Source organism: Blastomyces dermatitidis (assembly GCF_000003525.1).
Source record: "Blastomyces dermatitidis ER-3 genomic scaffold supercont1.5, whole genome shotgun sequence".
NCBI lineage: Eukaryota > Fungi > Ascomycota > Eurotiomycetes > Onygenales > Ajellomycetaceae > Blastomyces > Blastomyces dermatitidis.
The window spans coordinates 529,751-545,596 of NW_025544778.1; the positions used below are offsets into that span (position 1 = coordinate 529,751).

Below are 15,846 nucleotides of genomic sequence, written 5' to 3' on the forward strand. Positions count from 1 at the left end.
TAATTCTATTCTATTTCTCTCTATTCAATAACTACAGATCATGGCTGGCAACATGAATTCAACAACGACTCATTGCGGAGTGACACAATAATTCCATCAGAAGAGCCGTCTGTCCAGCAACTGTTGAACAACATCCGGAGAGTAATTTTAGAATCTAAGGATAAGGGCCTGACTTTTTCGGATATTCCCTCTGCCGCTGGACTTCAACTTGCCACCTCGTTTTCAAAGATCCAGACATCGAAAGGGCTCTTCCTCGGTAAATTTGATAAGTTTTTCACTGACTGTTATAACAGTTGTAGTTTACACTATACACTTCTTTAATTTGAAATATATTTTTTGAAGAATGATGCTGTCACAGAATCCGAGTGGCCGTGCCAACGCTTCTATACAAGGGAGCGAGATTATCGAAGATTGCAGCGCTGAGATATTTATATATCCGCTGAATCCCTATGCCCGTTTGAAACGTTATATGGGCATCAAGATTTGAGGATGGGAATAACTCAAGCTTCTGACACAGTTCTATATAGCTCTCACATTCTGAGAGCCAACGATCCGTTCTGAATATATCAAGACTTACTTGTTCCTGCATAGAAACCTTCATACTACTTCTTAATTCTACCATATATATGTAGCATCCAGGTTGGTTGACCAGTTATCCTAAGCAACTCAGCGCCGCCATGTTACAGTATGTGTAACATCCGAGCTACAGTACTAGGTAAAACAATCAGATAACACTCTTCAGTCTTTTGAATGTCATTAACGGTCTCTTATCATGCAATAGGATAATCTTAAACATGATTACAAACCGTCAGAATTAACTTATGCAGCATTATTTATTCAGAGTATAACTACGTAGAATATCAGAAGTTCCCGATCGGGTTTATCCGTGGAACAAAGTTTCTCCGTGTCGACCTTAATTTGGTTGGATGGCCAATCTCAACAGCCAAAAATATATATATATATATATAAAAAAGGACGAGGGGATAGAAAGTGAAAGGGAAAGTATGATAACCACGAGTAACATAACCCTTTGATATGAATCTATGACACGCTTGTTTGCTTGCCATCTTGATCAATACATTTCGAGCAACAGGTCAAAATTGCGCTTTCTCGCTTCCTCAGGGCCCTGTCGGGGGCGAGGCGCGCCCTCCAAACATCCAGCATGGCCGCCCCTCCAGAGCCGACAAGGAAGAAGTTGTTCGGTAGGGAGTTTTACGAGAGCCTGGGAAGCCCGAAGATGATCCTGGCTCCCATGGTGGATAGGTCGGAGTTTGTAAGTTGATCTGCGCCCTTCTCTGTCAATATGCCAAACAGATAACTTTACATCTGTCTCTACATGGATCGCGAGGACTGTAAGCTCATTGGGTTTTATATGGGGACGATAGGCATGGCGCATGCTCACTCGATCCTTCATGGACTCTAATTCCCCTCATCCCCTTCTCGCCTACTCTCCCATGTTTCATGCGCGCCTCTTCAAGGAAAGCCCTGGTTATCGCTTGCAGCATTTCGAAGCGACTCGTCCAAAGCCACCAAGGTCACCTTGTACGGACGACGGGGAATCACCGTTGCCCGGCGACATCCGATATCTAGACGGCAACCCCGCCCTCGACCGACCCCTCATAGTCCAATTCTGCGCCAACGACCCAGACGACCTCCTCCAAGCCGCCCGCACCGTCGAACCCTTCTGCGACGCCGTCGACCTAAACCTAGGCTGCCCGCAGGGGATCGCCCGCAAGGGCCACTACGGCGCATTCCTCCAAGAGCATCCAGACTTGATCTACAAGCTCATAAACACGCTGCACAGGGAGCTCTCGATCCCCGTCACGGCGAAGTTCCGTATCCAGGAGACCAAGGAGAAGACGTTGGAGTATGCGCGGATGATACTTTCCGCCGGGGCGAGCATTATTGCCGTCCACGGCCGCCGGCGGGAGCAAAAGGGGCATAACACCGGCTTAGCGGATTGGTCTTATATTCGCTATTTGCGAGATAACCTACCGCCTGATACGGTTATTTTCGCAAATGGGAATATTTTGAACCATGGGGATATTGAAAGGTGTCTGGAGGCTACGGGGGCGGATGGGGTGATGAGTGCGGAGGGGAACTTGTGTGACCCGACGATATTCACCACGCCGCCGGCACGGAGCGCCAGCGGTGATTGTCCTGGGTATTGGGTAGGGAGGGATGGGAAGGGGGGTTATCGTGTTGATTTCGTCTTGCGTCGGTACATGGATATTATCTACACATATGTCCTTGATGTCCCGCCGCCCGTGAGGAAGCCGCTCTATGTGTTTTCTCCCCCTGCCACCTCCTCCAGTAACGGCAACGCTAGCAACAACACTGCACACTCAGACTCTACTCCCGCCCTCCTACCCGCCGAAGGAGCCGAAGAAAAGAACGAAAACGAAAAACACGCAGGCAACGACGCCGAACCCCCAAAAAAGAAACGCAAAAGAAATAAAGAGGCCGCCAAACCCACCTCACCCAACCTAGTCTCCATCCAGGGCCACCTCTTCCAACTCCTCCGCCCCCTCATCTCCAAACACACTCACATCCGCGACGCGCTCTCCAAATGCCGCGCTAGCCGGATGCCGGAGATCGAAAAAATCGTCTCACTCGTCGAAGGGGCCGTCCAGGCCGGATTGCAGGAGTACGAAATGTTCCCGGAGCGTTTTGAAACACAGGGAGGAGAAGGAAAAGAAGAAGACGAAACCTGTCCCAGCTCGAAAGCCACGGTGGCACAATACAAGCGGCCTTGGTGGGTATGTCAGCCGTACGTGCGGCCGCTGCCAGAGGAGGCGCTGCAGATCGGAGCGATACAGCCTAAGAAGAGAGATATTCTTGCCAAGAAGAACGAAGGGGTAGCCGGGAAGGTGGTGGAGGCGGCGAAGGGCAATATTGTTGATGGTGATAGCGGAGTTGCGAGGAAAACGCCCGATGGGGCGTTGAGCGGGTCTGATAAGGAGAATTGAACCCACACGTCCGATGGGGCGGATAAGCTGGTCAGTGGCTGAGTTTTGTGGGCTACAAGTCTACAACAGAGCAGGAGGACTCGACCAAATGGGTGTCCATGTGCAGTTTACTGTTCCTGGCCCTTGTGGGCATTGTTATGTATAGCATCCCGTGGGGCTAGGTGGATGGTTAGGCCGCTGCCCCGCGTGGCTCGAACATTATGTACCCACATGCCGGTCCCTACTCGCCCATGTGTTTCACAGTTTCACACACCCATTGACGAGAACATGTCCAGCCTAGTGGTATCAGCTACTTTGCAACTATATGCCCTTTTGACCTTGAAGAGAAGGGAAGATGGAAAAATCAAACCCGAAATAATATCCTACGGATACGCGAAATTTGCAACCTACCCAGGCGCAGTCGATATGTGCATGGGCACCCAGCCTACCCTTGGAATATTTTACATGATCGACAAGCATGTCAACATACCTACACCATTCTAGACGGAGTTGGTTGTTTTTGACTTTCGAAACCATGAAGCGGGCGTTTGGATAAATTTAGAAAAAAATGAGCATAGAGGTTTTTATTTTTCTCATACCACACGGTCGATTGGGATAGGCGAATAACTATGCATTTTTGTTTTGTTTATAAGTTTGTATGTGGACGAGCGCTGTCTAATATATACCCAATTGAAGCGCCATATCCGCCTCCTGTTGATATACGGCTGGATTAGAAACCACTGCATAGGCTGTTTGATAATGACAGTTGATTTCCTTTAGCTCCAGAGCACTATACTGACAAAAATTACACATACAGTTCCTTGCATCCAAATATGGGGGGAGGTGTATCCCACCTTCTTATTCATCATATTCTCATTTCTCATATTACAAAATTGAGTCTATTGTTACTTTTCAACCTGAAATAAATCACTCTACTCCATGAATTCCAGGGGATCTGCGTCTGCATTTCACAATGCACATTCTCCATACATTGATGGGCTTTCCATTGAGTGTTCTTCCCAATACATCCAGGCTGATGGTTCCTTCTCTTTTTCCTATATATATAGATTCGTTTCTTCTACTTGGGATATTTCTGTCCCCCAGCGCCTTCCCGCATTTTAGTTGGGAATTATTGCGGGAGTTCTGCAGTTTCATACCCCATGGAGAAACAATATTGCCATCATCGCCTTCATCATCCTCATTATCACTCTGGTATCACTCTAGATGTCGGCCTGTTCTTCAGTCTGGCTACAGACAAGCAAAGTGAATGACTGCAGGACTGCAGGTCTCTCAGACAACTGTGCAGACAAGTCAACAGGTTCAGGTATCATCATCATCACACACAAGAAGAACATTCATCTCAATTCCTTTTTCTCTTGTCTGCTGCAGTAAACAAAAATCTCTTCTCTGCATCAACTACTACCACCTCAAGAACTCCTGCTGTACACCACTAGTCTATAAAAAACGAAGAACCTTTGTTACTCATCCCAGCATGGCATCACCAGCCCGCTCCCACTCAGGCTGTCTCTCAGACCCAACTCCCATAGAAAAGCTTCCAACGCTGGCCTCCCTCAATTCCTCCGTCCAAAGCAACCCAGTTAACCCCAACAAGCGTCTCTCCACAAAGCCCAGTCGACGTCTACGCAAGGGCCCTGGCAAGCTCCACGATAACAAAATCAGCATCACCAAGGAGCTGACTCGCGGGACTCCTACTGATGGGAATCCAAACCGGCCCCTGAGCAAGTCCCTCAGCCAGCTAGACATCGCGAGGAAAAGAAGCCAATACTTCAACGAAGCGTTCACTTCTAGAGAGCCCTATCATAACCCTAGACATCGGATCAATCTGGACTCTGTCGTTGTTGTTGAGATTAAGACGAATGTCTTTGTAAGATATACAAAGTCCTCCTGTTTGATTACCTGCAGTTTGAAACCTGACATGAAAATTTTTTGGAAAAAAATACAGTAAAACAAAGGAAATGGTCAAGCTAACCAACGACATCCAATCTAAATACAGCTGGAAAATGACTTCCAGAGCCTCTCAGAGCTCTCCTTCAACCTCGCCCGGATCTTCCAGCGCCCAGAGGCTTCAATCCTCCTTTGCGTCGAACACAACTGCTGCCTGATGCTTGCTAGTAGTTACGAGCCCGCCTACCTGGTCACCGTCTCCGCCTTGCCATGCTCAATCGCACCCATAACCAACCTGCGCCATACCGTCCTAATCCAAGCCGCCATCTTCGACATCTTCGACATCCCCAGCAACCGCGGCGTGATCAAATTCGAATCCATGGCGGAAGAAAACCTTGCCACAAACGGCTCTACCATCCGCGACGAGATTGACCAGCTCGAACGCACCTCGAATGACGAACATAGCATCTTCAAGACCCTCTCGCACACCGTCAGTCGCAGAATGAAATCGAGCACGTCGAACGGCAATAACAGCATTGTCAGGCCTAATACTCCTGTTCATGGGTTGCAGAGTTTGGATAATAGCAATTACAATAGTAATACCACCACCAATAATAATACTAACAATAATAATAATACTAACAATAATAATGGCGAAAGCGGTTTGCCAGTCGACGGGGAGGAAGAGCCTGCTTCCCCCAGGCGGGTGGGATTCAGGGGTAGGGACCGCGTCATTAAGAAGTGTCAGAGTATCAAGCAGCTGTTCTTCCGTTGAGAATGATTTTTTTTTCTCTGTAAATGCGTATTCTTCTCTCCTTTTCGTCCAAAGAAACACAGCTGGCCGGGTTGGCTGTGGGGCTTATCGATTCCTTATAGTCATTTACTTCTTCTTATTCTCCCTTGTCTTTTAGTATTTATGAAACCCATTCTAAAGACTGTTGAGTTAGGTAAATAGTATTCTTCGCAATGTATATAGTTTCGTGGAAAGGAGATGGAGCTGGCACGTCTGATGTGCCATCACATCGGCCTATGGTTTTTAAGCCCCTTTCTGTGCGGAATGTGTTGACCGGTTCTGATTTTCGCATGGGATATGAAATATCTGCTCCAACATTTTCCTTGTTTGTAAACAAGGTGAATATGTTTATTATCATAGGCGCATGCATGTGCAATGAATAGACTACTCAAATGATGAGTTGAAGAAGAAGACGAAGAAAATGAAGAGCAGCGTCACCCCTCACAATGCCATGAAATTGTTTTGGTGATTCCTATCATTAATTTCTATTCAAATAAATAACCCGTATAAACAGCCTGTTATTTGCATTTCTGCTCACCTTTCCCCCCATCATAAATTCACCTCCATGCACAATATTTTCCTTCTTCCCTTGTGACATCAGAAGAAAACGCGGCAACTATTTAAACCAATTCAACCCGGGTCAGCTTTGTCCAGTTTTCATACATGATGAGCATCATCACTGAAATCGAGGGTGATCTCTTTGATGCGCCGGAGGGCACCGCTTTGATTCGTACGCCTTTTATTATTCAAGATACTTATTTGTCTCCTTATTCTCCTTTGGTTTGCGATTTGTTTATTCCCCCTTGCTGACTTGCTCTGCCCATGGATAGATGCATGTAACTGCCAGGGGTCGTGGGGAAAAGGCATCGCGAAGGTTTTTAGGGAGAAGGTATGTATATATATATATATATTTACATGAACGGATGAATTTTATAATTACACAATACACACATCTTTGTTGACAAACCCACCCCCCTCAACCCCCTTCTTTGTCCCGCAGTTTCCCGCCGCCTACCAAATCTTCCGCGCCCACTGTCAACAATATCTCTCCCACCCGCAAACACAAACACATACAGGCCCGCAGCTACGCGCTCTCAAGTTGCCAGAGGGCACGGCGCTGATAATCCCACCACAACCAGCGGACTATCAGCCACTACCGCAGTCGCAGCCGCAGCCCCAGACAGGACCAGCATCGCTATCAAACCGTGGCCGGGGACAGGGACGCGGGCGTGGACGAGGTCGTGGCGGCAGGGGAGCCGGTGCGACATTCTTATCAAGGGTGGCGGGGAGGAAGCATTGGATCATCTGCCTATTCACATCATGGCATTACGGCCCGCGGAACCGGAGCCCGCCTGATGTCATTCTTGAGAATACGAGGTTGGCTATGGCGGATCTGAAGAGGCAGGTTGCTGCTGCTGCTGCTCCTTCTACTACTATTACGACGACGTCGACTGCGGTTGCGGTTGGGGATGATGAAGTAGAGCAGCCGGGGGAGTTGTGGGGTTGTAGATTTAATGCGGGACTCTTTGGGGTGCCTTGGGAGCGGACGAGGGAGGTTTTGGAGGAGGCGGGATTGGCAATGACGATTGTTAGGCCGCTGGGGGAGTCAGAATGAGGGCGGGAAGGGATAGTTACATGTACTTTTACGTTAAAAAAGGGCGCTTTGCCTTTTTTATGTATCTAAGGGGGTTAACTTTTCAATTGATGAGATGAATGTTTCTAAGGTTCCATTTCCAATGTCCTAATCAACACATTGGTTAGACGCTTGAATTCCTGTTACATGGCTGATGTTGAGCGGCGGGTATGGGTCGGATATTTATGAAATTCGAGGTCCTCCTTCCACTGATCCCGTTCACGGAGCATGGCTACTGTTGCTCTATAGTATTTACTCATGAAAAATTCATGCTAGAAATGAAAAAAGTAGTTATTTATGAGATTCATGTCACGTGGTCTTGTTCACCCCCCGAGACGCGACAAGCGCGTGTTCGCTTCAATTAGCAGATAACTCAAACGATTCCAATGGCATCAGGATGCAACCAACTGAGAAACATTGTATAGAGAGCCGCTCGTCTACAATACGCCAATGGACCGTCCCACAACCCTACCAAAACGGAAACGCCCTCCGTTCAATCCTCCCCGCCCGCGAACAGCGAGCGGCATATCGAAACCCTCATCAGCGTCAACAAAGTCAAAACCAAATCTTAAGTCCACAGCCCGAACCACAACGCAAAAATCCACCGCTTCCTCTTCCACCATATCCCGTCGAAAATCTTCAACAGTTGACAATAACGACAGTGACGATGACATCCGCGTCTCACGCACACCATCCCGAACCCCCTCAAACCATGGCTCCCCTACATCCCCACTCGTCAGCACATCATCAGATAACGAATCCCACTCCCGCTCCCCTTCCGGCGAACCAGACTACATCCTCGCTGAAATCACCGAGCCTGAGCCTGTAGACCCACGCGAAGTGCTCGAATCCTCCGACCCACAGATACCGTCCAAACTTCTCACGACGCTCCTGCACCGGCACTTCCAGGACGACAAGACGAAGATCGCCAAAGATGCCGGGCGGGTGGTGGCTAAGTATGTGGATATCTTTGTGCGGGAGGCGTTGGCGCGGGCGGCGTATGAGAGGACAGAAGGGCAGAGTAGTAAATCTGGTAGTCGGGATGCGAGCGGGAGGGCGCGGGCGAAGGTTGATAGTTATTTGGAGGTATGCTTTTTTCTCTTAAATTCTTTTTCCCTTCATTTTGGCTTTCTCTTATTTACGGGGTTTAATCCTTTTTGGGATTTTAGGTTGAGGATTTGGAGAAATTGGCTCCGCAGATGGTGCTTGATTTTTGATGGGCGTGGAAGTCTACAGATGAGAGTTTTTATGCCAAATGTTGGGATTACGGAGTGTGCACGTTGGCTTTGATCCAAGCGGCTGTTTTCGGATGGGATTTTGATTACACGGCGTAGAGGGATGGAGTTTTGCGAACTCAATTGCAATTATCAACTACAGATGTATATTCACCTGCAACTCGGGTAAGGGAGGATTTTGGAGTATGGCGTTCAGGGAGGATATACGGAGGGCCGTTCAGCTACAAACGAATTGAAAACTGACTGCGAAATAATACAAATATGATGAAGATGGTGCAAAGTAGACACAATAATTCAATATTAGATTGATTCAATGGCCCGCAATTGTTGGCGGTAGATGTCTACCAGCTACTCCGTACAAAGGAATGATATCAACCAACCCCAAAACGAAACTAACTCCTAGCCACAAAAATCCAACGGTTATACAACAGTGCTGGAGAGCAACCAACAATACTCTGTACAACTTAACTATTTTCGACCACACTTACTAAAAACCAGATACGTCGAGGATGGTCAAGTCTACCAACAAGATGTCGTGGCGTGAGGCTTGAGAAACTTCCTTCCCAGACACGGGAGAGACAGGAGGTGGCTCGAACCTCAAACATGCGATGCGACGCTCTTCAAACTCCTCCACGCTTCACAATCACCATCTCATTCATGCATGGAACAGTGATTGTCACCGACCGCAATGACTTCTTGCTAGTCATTCGTTCCGAAAGATAGGATGGAGCCCTCAATTCAGGACTGCCCGCGCCGCTAGGGCGCTATCCCAGGACAGCGACCATTCATTCTCATTGATGCCAAAAGTCTACATCAGATATAGAGAATTCTATTTCTTGGAGATCTCCCATCCTTAGACGCTGTCAGAGGGTGATATTATCTGTTAATGTACTTCGTGCATAGCAGTTCATCATTCAGGTCTTTTTCTCTTGCGTATTTGATGATCCCAGGAACTACCAAGCCCTTACCTCTCTTCTAGAGTCATAATGGGCGCAATGGCTGCGACGACAATTGCGTCTGATATCCGTTCTCTAAACCCGAAAGGCAACATGATTCTGCCTCTCCATCTCTTTAGGGCATATCCATTCCTATTGGGGAAATTCCCAGGGCCACGATGCTGCTATTCCTGATACCATCGTGGGAACCTGCGACGCGGCAAGTCCCGTTCCATATTCAACCCCCTGGTTTCCACAGCGCAAGGCCTTAATTTAAGACTCGAATAGTCAGTATTCTCAATGCGTCTTAAGTCTATACTTTTCCCCTTGTTTCTGAGCTTCCCTCTTCCCTTCCCTTCTCTTTCATCAGGCTCTGTGAGAAAACTGCTTTCTTTCATGTTCCGCGTTCCCTCTGTTCTTCTTTTCATATAAATTTCCTAATCTTATATATTCCCTTATACGCATAGATTTCACTCGTTCACTTCGACAAAAATAAAGTGCTAGCCGCTTGTATTTATATTATCCCCTTTTTTTGTCTGTTTTTTAATTGCTTTCTCCTTTCCCTTCCTTCGTTTCTTCATATACAATATTGGCTAGCCACCGTCCACCCGTTCACGAACGTAAATCACAAACCACAAAACCTACATCTCCAAAAATGTTGTTCAGGGGAGTATTAGCATCGACTGCGCTTTTGGCCACAGGAATACACGCGCAAATCGAAGAGGATGTCATCGCTGGATGGGCCCCGATGAAACGAGAGTCCCCAGAAGGCATGGTTACGGTCCACGCTGTGCAAGTTGGCAATTCAGAAGGAAGCCAGAGGTTCTATCCAGACTCTCTTACAGTTGAACCTGGCTCAATGGTCCAGTTTCAGTTCCATCCAGCGGTGAGATAAAAAATCAAATCCGGAAAAATATCATTTCTGATTCTGGAGGGGAAGGCAGGCTTCTAATGGTAGTCGTATATAGAACCACTCCGTCGCGCAGTCCACATTTGAAGACCCCTGTTCGCCCATGAGTGATGGAACCGGGATTCGATCCGGATTCCTAGCCGTATCGCCTGATTCTTCAGACATGCCTGTGTTCACGGTTATGATCAACGACACCAATCCCGTGTGGTTGTTCTGCGGTCAGAATAATCACTGCCAGAATGGCATGGTCATGGTTATCAATCCGTAAGTCATGTCACCTTTTCTCTCGCTCTAGTGAACTCCTGCCTTCAATATTCTAATACACTTTTTTCCCTCCTTCCAGTCCCGATGCGCCAGATAGGGGCATCGAGGCATTCCGATCCCTCGCTACGAGTGGAGGAGGGGGATCCGGGGGTGATGGCGGCGGGATTGGCGGCGGGATTGGCGGGATTGGTGGCATCGGCAACGGCCCAATAGCCCTCCCGACCGGCGGCGCATTCCCAACTACTAACGGCGGCAGCGGTGGCGGAGTAGCACTCCCCTCTGGTGGAACTGTTCCATCTACCGTTGCTGCAGGCACCGCGACACCGACTCAAGGCCGTGATCCGTTTTCAGCTACACTCAACGCAGCATCCAGGCCAGTTTCTCATGTTGCTGGTCTCTCTGGACTGTTAATTGCTTCCTTTGCCATTTTTGGGTTGTAGATAGATAGATGAAGGATGTGTATGAAATTGATTGACGTTTGTCGTTGATGAAGAGGGGGTTTGAGGAGGTGTCGAGAGGGAAAGTTACTCTCTTTCCAATTTGTTTTTAGGTTCGTCTTAGTCTTTCTGTCCTAATCTTGCTTCCCTTATATTTTGATCCAAGATGTGTGTCTATTTCTTTCCCGGCTATGTCATGAATTTGGTTATTGTATATAATCCCTGCTGGCTGGCCTGCAAATGGCTCTGAGCCGAATGTTGTCCTTTCAGTCCCTTTCGGTGTCGGCTGTACGGAGTAGAACGAAACAAATGGCGCGATAAAAACGTCCACTTGTTATACCCTTAAGAAGTTGTGAATTAAGTCTCCCAGCTTAATTCTGAAATAGCTTGATATTTGGAACAAATAACTCTGAAAATGGTGCTGCCCTGCTTGTTTATTCCGTGGATATGCATGTCTCAGCAGTGTTTGATCTGGAAGGGGGGTCAATTAGAGTTAAGCTTGGCAAAAACCCGCGATTCCTTGGCAAACGCGCCACGCGAAGTTGTCAAGTCCTTCAGGTCTCACGTGTTAACATTTCTGGTAGGTATGCGAATATCAACTGCAAGCGGGAGATTTTGCATGGAATGCGCATTGCCCAGGGAAGTTATATAGATCAATATAAAATATGCCCGTCTCACGATCTATTCCCTAGCAATGAATGACGCTACAACCGCCCTGCTCACAGAGCACTTCAGCTACACCCCGCTCGTAAGTGCCCGCGAATCCACTACGAGCTGCTTGTGGAGGAGGATACTTATCTGCATATTTATCTAGTCCCTGATAGACGACGTAATAAACTCCATAAACAACCTGGTCTACCAAGCTATCTCTAGTCTCGAAGATGGCCTTTTGACCGCGCCACCAGAGCGACTAGGCTTCTCTCACGCCCCCGACACCATTCCGGATACAGACGACGATGGGAACATCCAGTACCCGGAAGCGCGGCTGGAGATAGAGAATGGACTACATCAATTGGAGACACTGCTGGAGGCGACGGTTGATAAGGCCTTTGACAAGTTTGAGATCTACGTGTTAAGGAATATCCTGACTGTACCGGAAGATCTGCTTGGATGGGTGCGGTTGACACATTACGAGGTGAGGGCAACCTATCAAACAAAACAATTTCTTAGGATACCGTCTCTAAGTAACTCTTACCTCTTCGTTTGTATATCAGAAACTCTCCCTCGGCCCCAGTCCTCCAAATGCCCCAACATTAGAATCAATAACCCTCCAACGGCAAAAATTACGCGAAACCAGAAAACTACAGCGTGCCCTACGCCAAGAATCCGACCGCAACGACGCAATAATCGCCCAACTACGCTCGATTCTCTTCAAAGACACTCCCCATCCACCCTCCGTAGACGAGAAAGAGGCAACAACACTAGCCATCCACTCCCAAAGAACTGCAACCTCAACCTCAACAACAACCACAACCGCAGACGCCCCGGACCTTTCCTTCCTCCTCACTGACCCCGCTGCCCGCCGCCTTCGCATTGGTGATGCCGCAGACCCTTCCCGCAACCCCATAACAACAAACACAACATTCATACTCTCTCAACTCCACGCGCTCCGCGCAATGCTAGCCCAGCTACGACCGAAGCTGACTTCCCTGCCCCAGTCCGCAGATGACATGGAGCTAGATCCCAGACGTGAGGAGAGAAGGGCGTATATTGAGAGTCGGACGCGGATGCATCTGGTGAGGAACGGGGAGTTGGGCCGGGCGGGGGAGGGGCATGGAGTTGTTGTGGCGGGACGGAGGGTTGAGGGGGAGGAGGTGCGTGCGTTAGAAGGGGTGGTAGGGATGTTAGGGGATGGTTGAATTTTGCGATCGGTTCTCCTTGTTTTTCGGGTGGTTTTTTTTTTTTTTTTTTTTTTTTTTTTTTTTTTTTTTTTTTTTTTTTTTGGCGTTTGGTGGCGTTTGGTGGGGAGGGTCGGGGACTTCCGAACGGCGCAATAATCTTTTCATCTCATTTTATTTTTTCCCCCATCCGTTGGACATATAGGTCTGCGTGGTTTTTCCTGAGTGAATGGTGAATGGGGACACCGGGGAACCGAAGGGTTAACAGGCAATTGACTATATGCATATTATGTTATCCACGAATCAAACACGAATTAAATACCTGGTTGTTTGGCTGGTGATCAACCCGACTATTGAAGACTAATGTCTGGAGCATCCAGCGCTTTTCGCAGCTGAGAATTTCAACTCAGGATCTATCTGAATTCGTCTAGTGAACTTTTCTTTTCTGTAATTTTCATTTCCAAGCTGGGCTGGTATTCTCGATTGTCAAGAGAGATAAGACCAAACTCTCGCTTCAACTGGGATCTTCGAAGAAATATAATAACCTGAGTAGACTGATCATGTAGACATTCCTCGACACTAAACCCTCCTTACTCCTGAGCCATCCTCACAAGAAAAGGAAGACGTTAGATTTAGTCGCCCGGCTGGCACAGACGGTTTGATATCCAGGTTTATTTTTAGAACTAGTTAACTACCCTTCCCCGCGCTAACTCCAACAAGGCTAGGCCATCCCCACACCCACCCAAACTCTCCGTCCAACTCTAACTCAGCCTCACCCAATCACCTCGGCGTTCCTGGCGCTGGCGCTGCGTCTTCCTGTTTCTTCATGTAAACTTGCCGAGATTCTGCACGCAAGGCGCCAAACACTGCCGGCGAATCGCTACATATCAAGCCCAGCTGCAGACTTCTGGGGGGTAACCGGAAACCCTGGATTTCTTGTTTGATTGGATATGATTGTGTTAATGGGTTGTCGCGTATGTGTTCTATGTGACATAAATCCCTTCCCCATGTCCTTTATCCCAAACCAAGTCCCGCAGCCGCCCGGTGTTTGCAGAGAATGTGCAGTGAAACAATCATGCATTCTTGTATGCGCTGATCGACAGTTTGCGAGGACCAATCGTTGATCTGAGATAGAAGGAGTTCTTGTGATATGCTGGGTGGAGGGACAGGGTTAATATGTCCCTCCCATGTCTTTTCTACTTGTCCCACATAGAGCACACTTGCTTTCTTCTCCCCTCTGACAGTAGATAGGGTTGGGAGTGTAGCAGCAGATTGAGGAATAAAAACATATTGTCTCCCGCTTCCCATCTTTCCACTTTCAAATATTCCTCTACTCCTTCCAACTTCCCGTTTCCTGCTTTAGTTTTTGTTGCTTGTTTTGTTTTTACCTTCATTCATCCTGTTGGCAGCTGTGCTTGTCTAGGCTGTGCCTTATCTGTTTCTTTGATCTCTCCTTTCATTAATCTATCTAACCATAGATTTATTTCCCCCCACTATTCTTTCATAAAACTTTCATATATAACTAGATCAACTACTGCAAAGCCATCTACGCTTTCTTCGAGCGGTTTGATGGTTGACAGCTGAATCGAGAACTTATCTCAACTCAGTGCATCCCACCCTTCATTCCATACATCTCTATCCTATCGAGGCAAGGTGTGAATCATTTCCTACCTCCATTCCACTCATTTCATCGCCGTCAATAAAAAAAATGACACCTCCACTATCGCTTGTGGATTCCCACAACGGCTCTCACGCTACAACCCTAGCCGCCTCCGACGAAGATGAATCCGCCTATCTGCGCCGCGCCAAAATCTTCCATTGGGCCCGCATCTCCATCTCCGGCCTCATCTTCGCCATAGCCGTAACTGTCATCGGCTGCGAAGTCCGCTCTCTCCGCTTCTACCAGCAAACCAACCCGTTCAAGAACTGGGGTCTCGTCCTGTGGCCTGAGAAGCTTGATCTGCGTCCCACCACGGCCCTGATTGCCTGTGGAAGCATCATCGCCTTGCTCACCCTGGCCTATCTCATTTTTTCGTTCCTCCCATCTGTACGTAAAAACTCCTCGTTTCCCTCACCTATTCATATATAATAGACACCAACTAACCCCACCTAGCCCCACGCCCGCATAGTCCTCCTAAACTCCCTTATAACCATAGTCGCCCTCGGCGGCCTCATCGCCGCCATCGCCGCCATCGCCTTCACCACCACCATCACCGACCCTCGAGTGAACAACGGCGACAGCGTCGGCGAAACCATCCGCACCTGGACGTGCAAATGGGGGTACGCGGAAGGGCTTGACGAGGATGGTAAACCCGTCGACGCCACGGATGAATTTGGCAGACTGTGCAGGGAGACGCATGCGTCGTTTGCGCTTATGTGTGTTCTGATTGTGCTTGAAGCTGTGTTGGGAGTAGCGGCGTTGTTAGGGTGGTGGATGGAGTTTGGAATGGAGCGGAAGAGAGGGGTTGTAGTTGGGGTGGAGGCAGGGATGATGGGGCGGGGCAACCGGAGTAGGGATGATGATGGGAAGGATTCTTTATTTTAAGGGGGTTTAGTGATGGGATGGCTTTTGATAAAGTGTGTTTGTATTGGGCATTGGAGAGGTGCTTATCCTGGCCTGGGCCTGCTCAACGTGGTAATATTTCCGTTGTTTTCTTTTTCTTTTGGTTGGGTGGAGTTTTTTTTGGCTTATGATCATGCTTTATGTAGGCTAGCTTTATGGCTTTCTTTTTTCTCCCCTTCGCTTTACTAGTTCTGTGCTTGCCTTATAATTCATCATTTTCTGCGTAGGAACGTGGACATCTACTGTAACTCTCCGTTTTATATCCATCATTTTTCAACTATAAAGGTAAAATGGGCAACAACGGGCTTGGCGCTTGGCGAAGTGGAATGGAACAATATTCATCCGCGAAACAGTCACGTGTAACTTTGGCGCGCGGAGTTTAGAA

At 48.1% G+C, this 15,846-nt stretch overlaps 7 protein-coding genes across 7 annotated transcripts; all 7 read left to right on the forward strand.

The window, feature by feature from the left end:
* The first annotated feature begins 980 nt into the window (after positions 1 to 980).
* On the forward strand, positions 981 to 4,044 carry BDCG_04756 (tRNA-dihydrouridine synthase 1). The gene is made up of 2 exons (XM_045420395.1): positions 981 to 1,273; positions 1,386 to 4,044. The coding sequence occupies exons 1-2, from the start codon at positions 1,163 to 1,165 to the stop codon at positions 2,967 to 2,969; spliced, it is 1,695 nt and encodes a 564-aa protein (XP_045276514.1). The 5' UTR covers positions 981 to 1,162; the 3' UTR covers positions 2,970 to 4,044.
* A 396-nt stretch (positions 4,045 to 4,440) lies between these two features.
* BDCG_04757 (MIF domain-containing protein) lies at positions 4,441 to 5,744 on the forward strand (the record flags this gene model as incomplete). The annotated part of the gene is made up of 2 exons (XM_045420396.1): positions 4,441 to 4,833; positions 4,963 to 5,744. The coding sequence occupies 2 exons, from the start codon at positions 4,441 to 4,443 to the stop codon at positions 5,626 to 5,628; spliced, it is 1,059 nt and encodes a 352-aa protein (XP_045276515.1). The 3' UTR covers positions 5,629 to 5,744.
* A 191-nt stretch (positions 5,745 to 5,935) lies between these two features.
* BDCG_04758 (ADP-ribose 1''-phosphate phosphatase) lies at positions 5,936 to 7,261 on the forward strand (the record flags this gene model as incomplete). Its single annotated transcript, XM_045420397.1, has 3 exons — positions 5,936 to 6,376; positions 6,477 to 6,535; positions 6,647 to 7,261. Exons 1-3 carry the CDS (start codon positions 6,310 to 6,312, stop codon positions 7,259 to 7,261), a joined length of 741 nt encoding a protein of 246 aa, XP_045276516.1. The 5' UTR covers positions 5,936 to 6,309.
* A 365-nt stretch (positions 7,262 to 7,626) lies between these two features.
* Positions 7,627 to 9,136, forward strand: BDCG_04759 (uncharacterized protein). Its single transcript, XM_045420398.1, has 2 exons — positions 7,627 to 8,365; positions 8,449 to 9,136. Exons 1-2 carry the CDS (start codon positions 7,730 to 7,732, stop codon positions 8,494 to 8,496), a joined length of 684 nt encoding a protein of 227 aa, XP_045276517.1. The 5' UTR covers positions 7,627 to 7,729; the 3' UTR covers positions 8,497 to 9,136.
* Positions 9,137 to 9,194: 58 nt separating this feature from the next.
* BDCG_04760 (extracellular serine-rich protein) lies at positions 9,195 to 11,485 on the forward strand. The gene is made up of 3 exons (XM_045420399.1): positions 9,195 to 10,335; positions 10,418 to 10,623; positions 10,703 to 11,485. Exons 1-3 carry the CDS (start codon positions 10,105 to 10,107, stop codon positions 11,061 to 11,063), a joined length of 798 nt encoding a protein of 265 aa, XP_045276518.1. The 5' UTR covers positions 9,195 to 10,104; the 3' UTR covers positions 11,064 to 11,485.
* A 154-nt stretch (positions 11,486 to 11,639) lies between these two features.
* BDCG_04761 (Mis12 domain-containing protein) lies at positions 11,640 to 13,456 on the forward strand. Its single transcript, XM_045420400.1, has 3 exons — positions 11,640 to 11,808; positions 11,875 to 12,195; positions 12,275 to 13,456. The coding sequence occupies exons 1-3, from the start codon at positions 11,755 to 11,757 to the stop codon at positions 12,917 to 12,919; spliced, it is 1,020 nt and encodes a 339-aa protein (XP_045276519.1). The 5' UTR covers positions 11,640 to 11,754; the 3' UTR covers positions 12,920 to 13,456.
* A 240-nt stretch (positions 13,457 to 13,696) lies between these two features.
* BDCG_04762 (uncharacterized protein) lies at positions 13,697 to 15,783 on the forward strand. The gene is made up of 2 exons (XM_045420401.1): positions 13,697 to 14,945; positions 15,012 to 15,783. Exons 1-2 carry the CDS (start codon positions 14,607 to 14,609, stop codon positions 15,441 to 15,443), a joined length of 771 nt encoding a protein of 256 aa, XP_045276520.1. The 5' UTR covers positions 13,697 to 14,606; the 3' UTR covers positions 15,444 to 15,783.
* Positions 15,784 to 15,846: the final 63 nt, after the last annotated feature.

Bases quoted from the DNA above. Each gene is read 5' to 3' on its own strand.
- BDCG_04756 (XM_045420395.1), top strand. From the start codon at position 1,163: ATGGCCGCCCCTCCAGAGCCGACAAGGAAGAAGTTGTTCGGTAGGGAG. The intron at 1,274-1,385 runs GTAAGTTGATCT...TGGGGACGATAG, and splicing joins TGGTGGATAGGTCGGAGTTT to GCATGGCGCATGCTCACTCG.
- BDCG_04759 (XM_045420398.1), top strand. From the start codon at position 7,730: ATGGACCGTCCCACAACCCTACCAAAACGGAAACGCCCTCCGTTCAAT. The intron at 8,366-8,448 runs GTATGCTTTTTT...TTGGGATTTTAG, and splicing joins AGGTTGATAGTTATTTGGAG to GTTGAGGATTTGGAGAAATT.
- BDCG_04760 (XM_045420399.1), top strand. From the start codon at position 10,105: ATGTTGTTCAGGGGAGTATTAGCATCGACTGCGCTTTTGGCCACAGGA. The intron at 10,336-10,417 runs GTGAGATAAAAA...AGTCGTATATAG, and splicing joins AGTTTCAGTTCCATCCAGCG to AACCACTCCGTCGCGCAGTC. The intron at 10,624-10,702 runs GTAAGTCATGTC...CCCTCCTTCCAG, and splicing joins ATGGTCATGGTTATCAATCC to TCCCGATGCGCCAGATAGGG.
- BDCG_04761 (XM_045420400.1), top strand. From the start codon at position 11,755: ATGAATGACGCTACAACCGCCCTGCTCACAGAGCACTTCAGCTACACC. The intron at 11,809-11,874 runs GTAAGTGCCCGC...ATATTTATCTAG, and splicing joins ACTTCAGCTACACCCCGCTC to TCCCTGATAGACGACGTAAT. The intron at 12,196-12,274 runs GTGAGGGCAACC...TTTGTATATCAG, and splicing joins TGCGGTTGACACATTACGAG to AAACTCTCCCTCGGCCCCAG.
- BDCG_04762 (XM_045420401.1), top strand. From the start codon at position 14,607: ATGACACCTCCACTATCGCTTGTGGATTCCCACAACGGCTCTCACGCT. The intron at 14,946-15,011 runs GTACGTAAAAAC...AACCCCACCTAG, and splicing joins TTTTTTCGTTCCTCCCATCT to CCCCACGCCCGCATAGTCCT.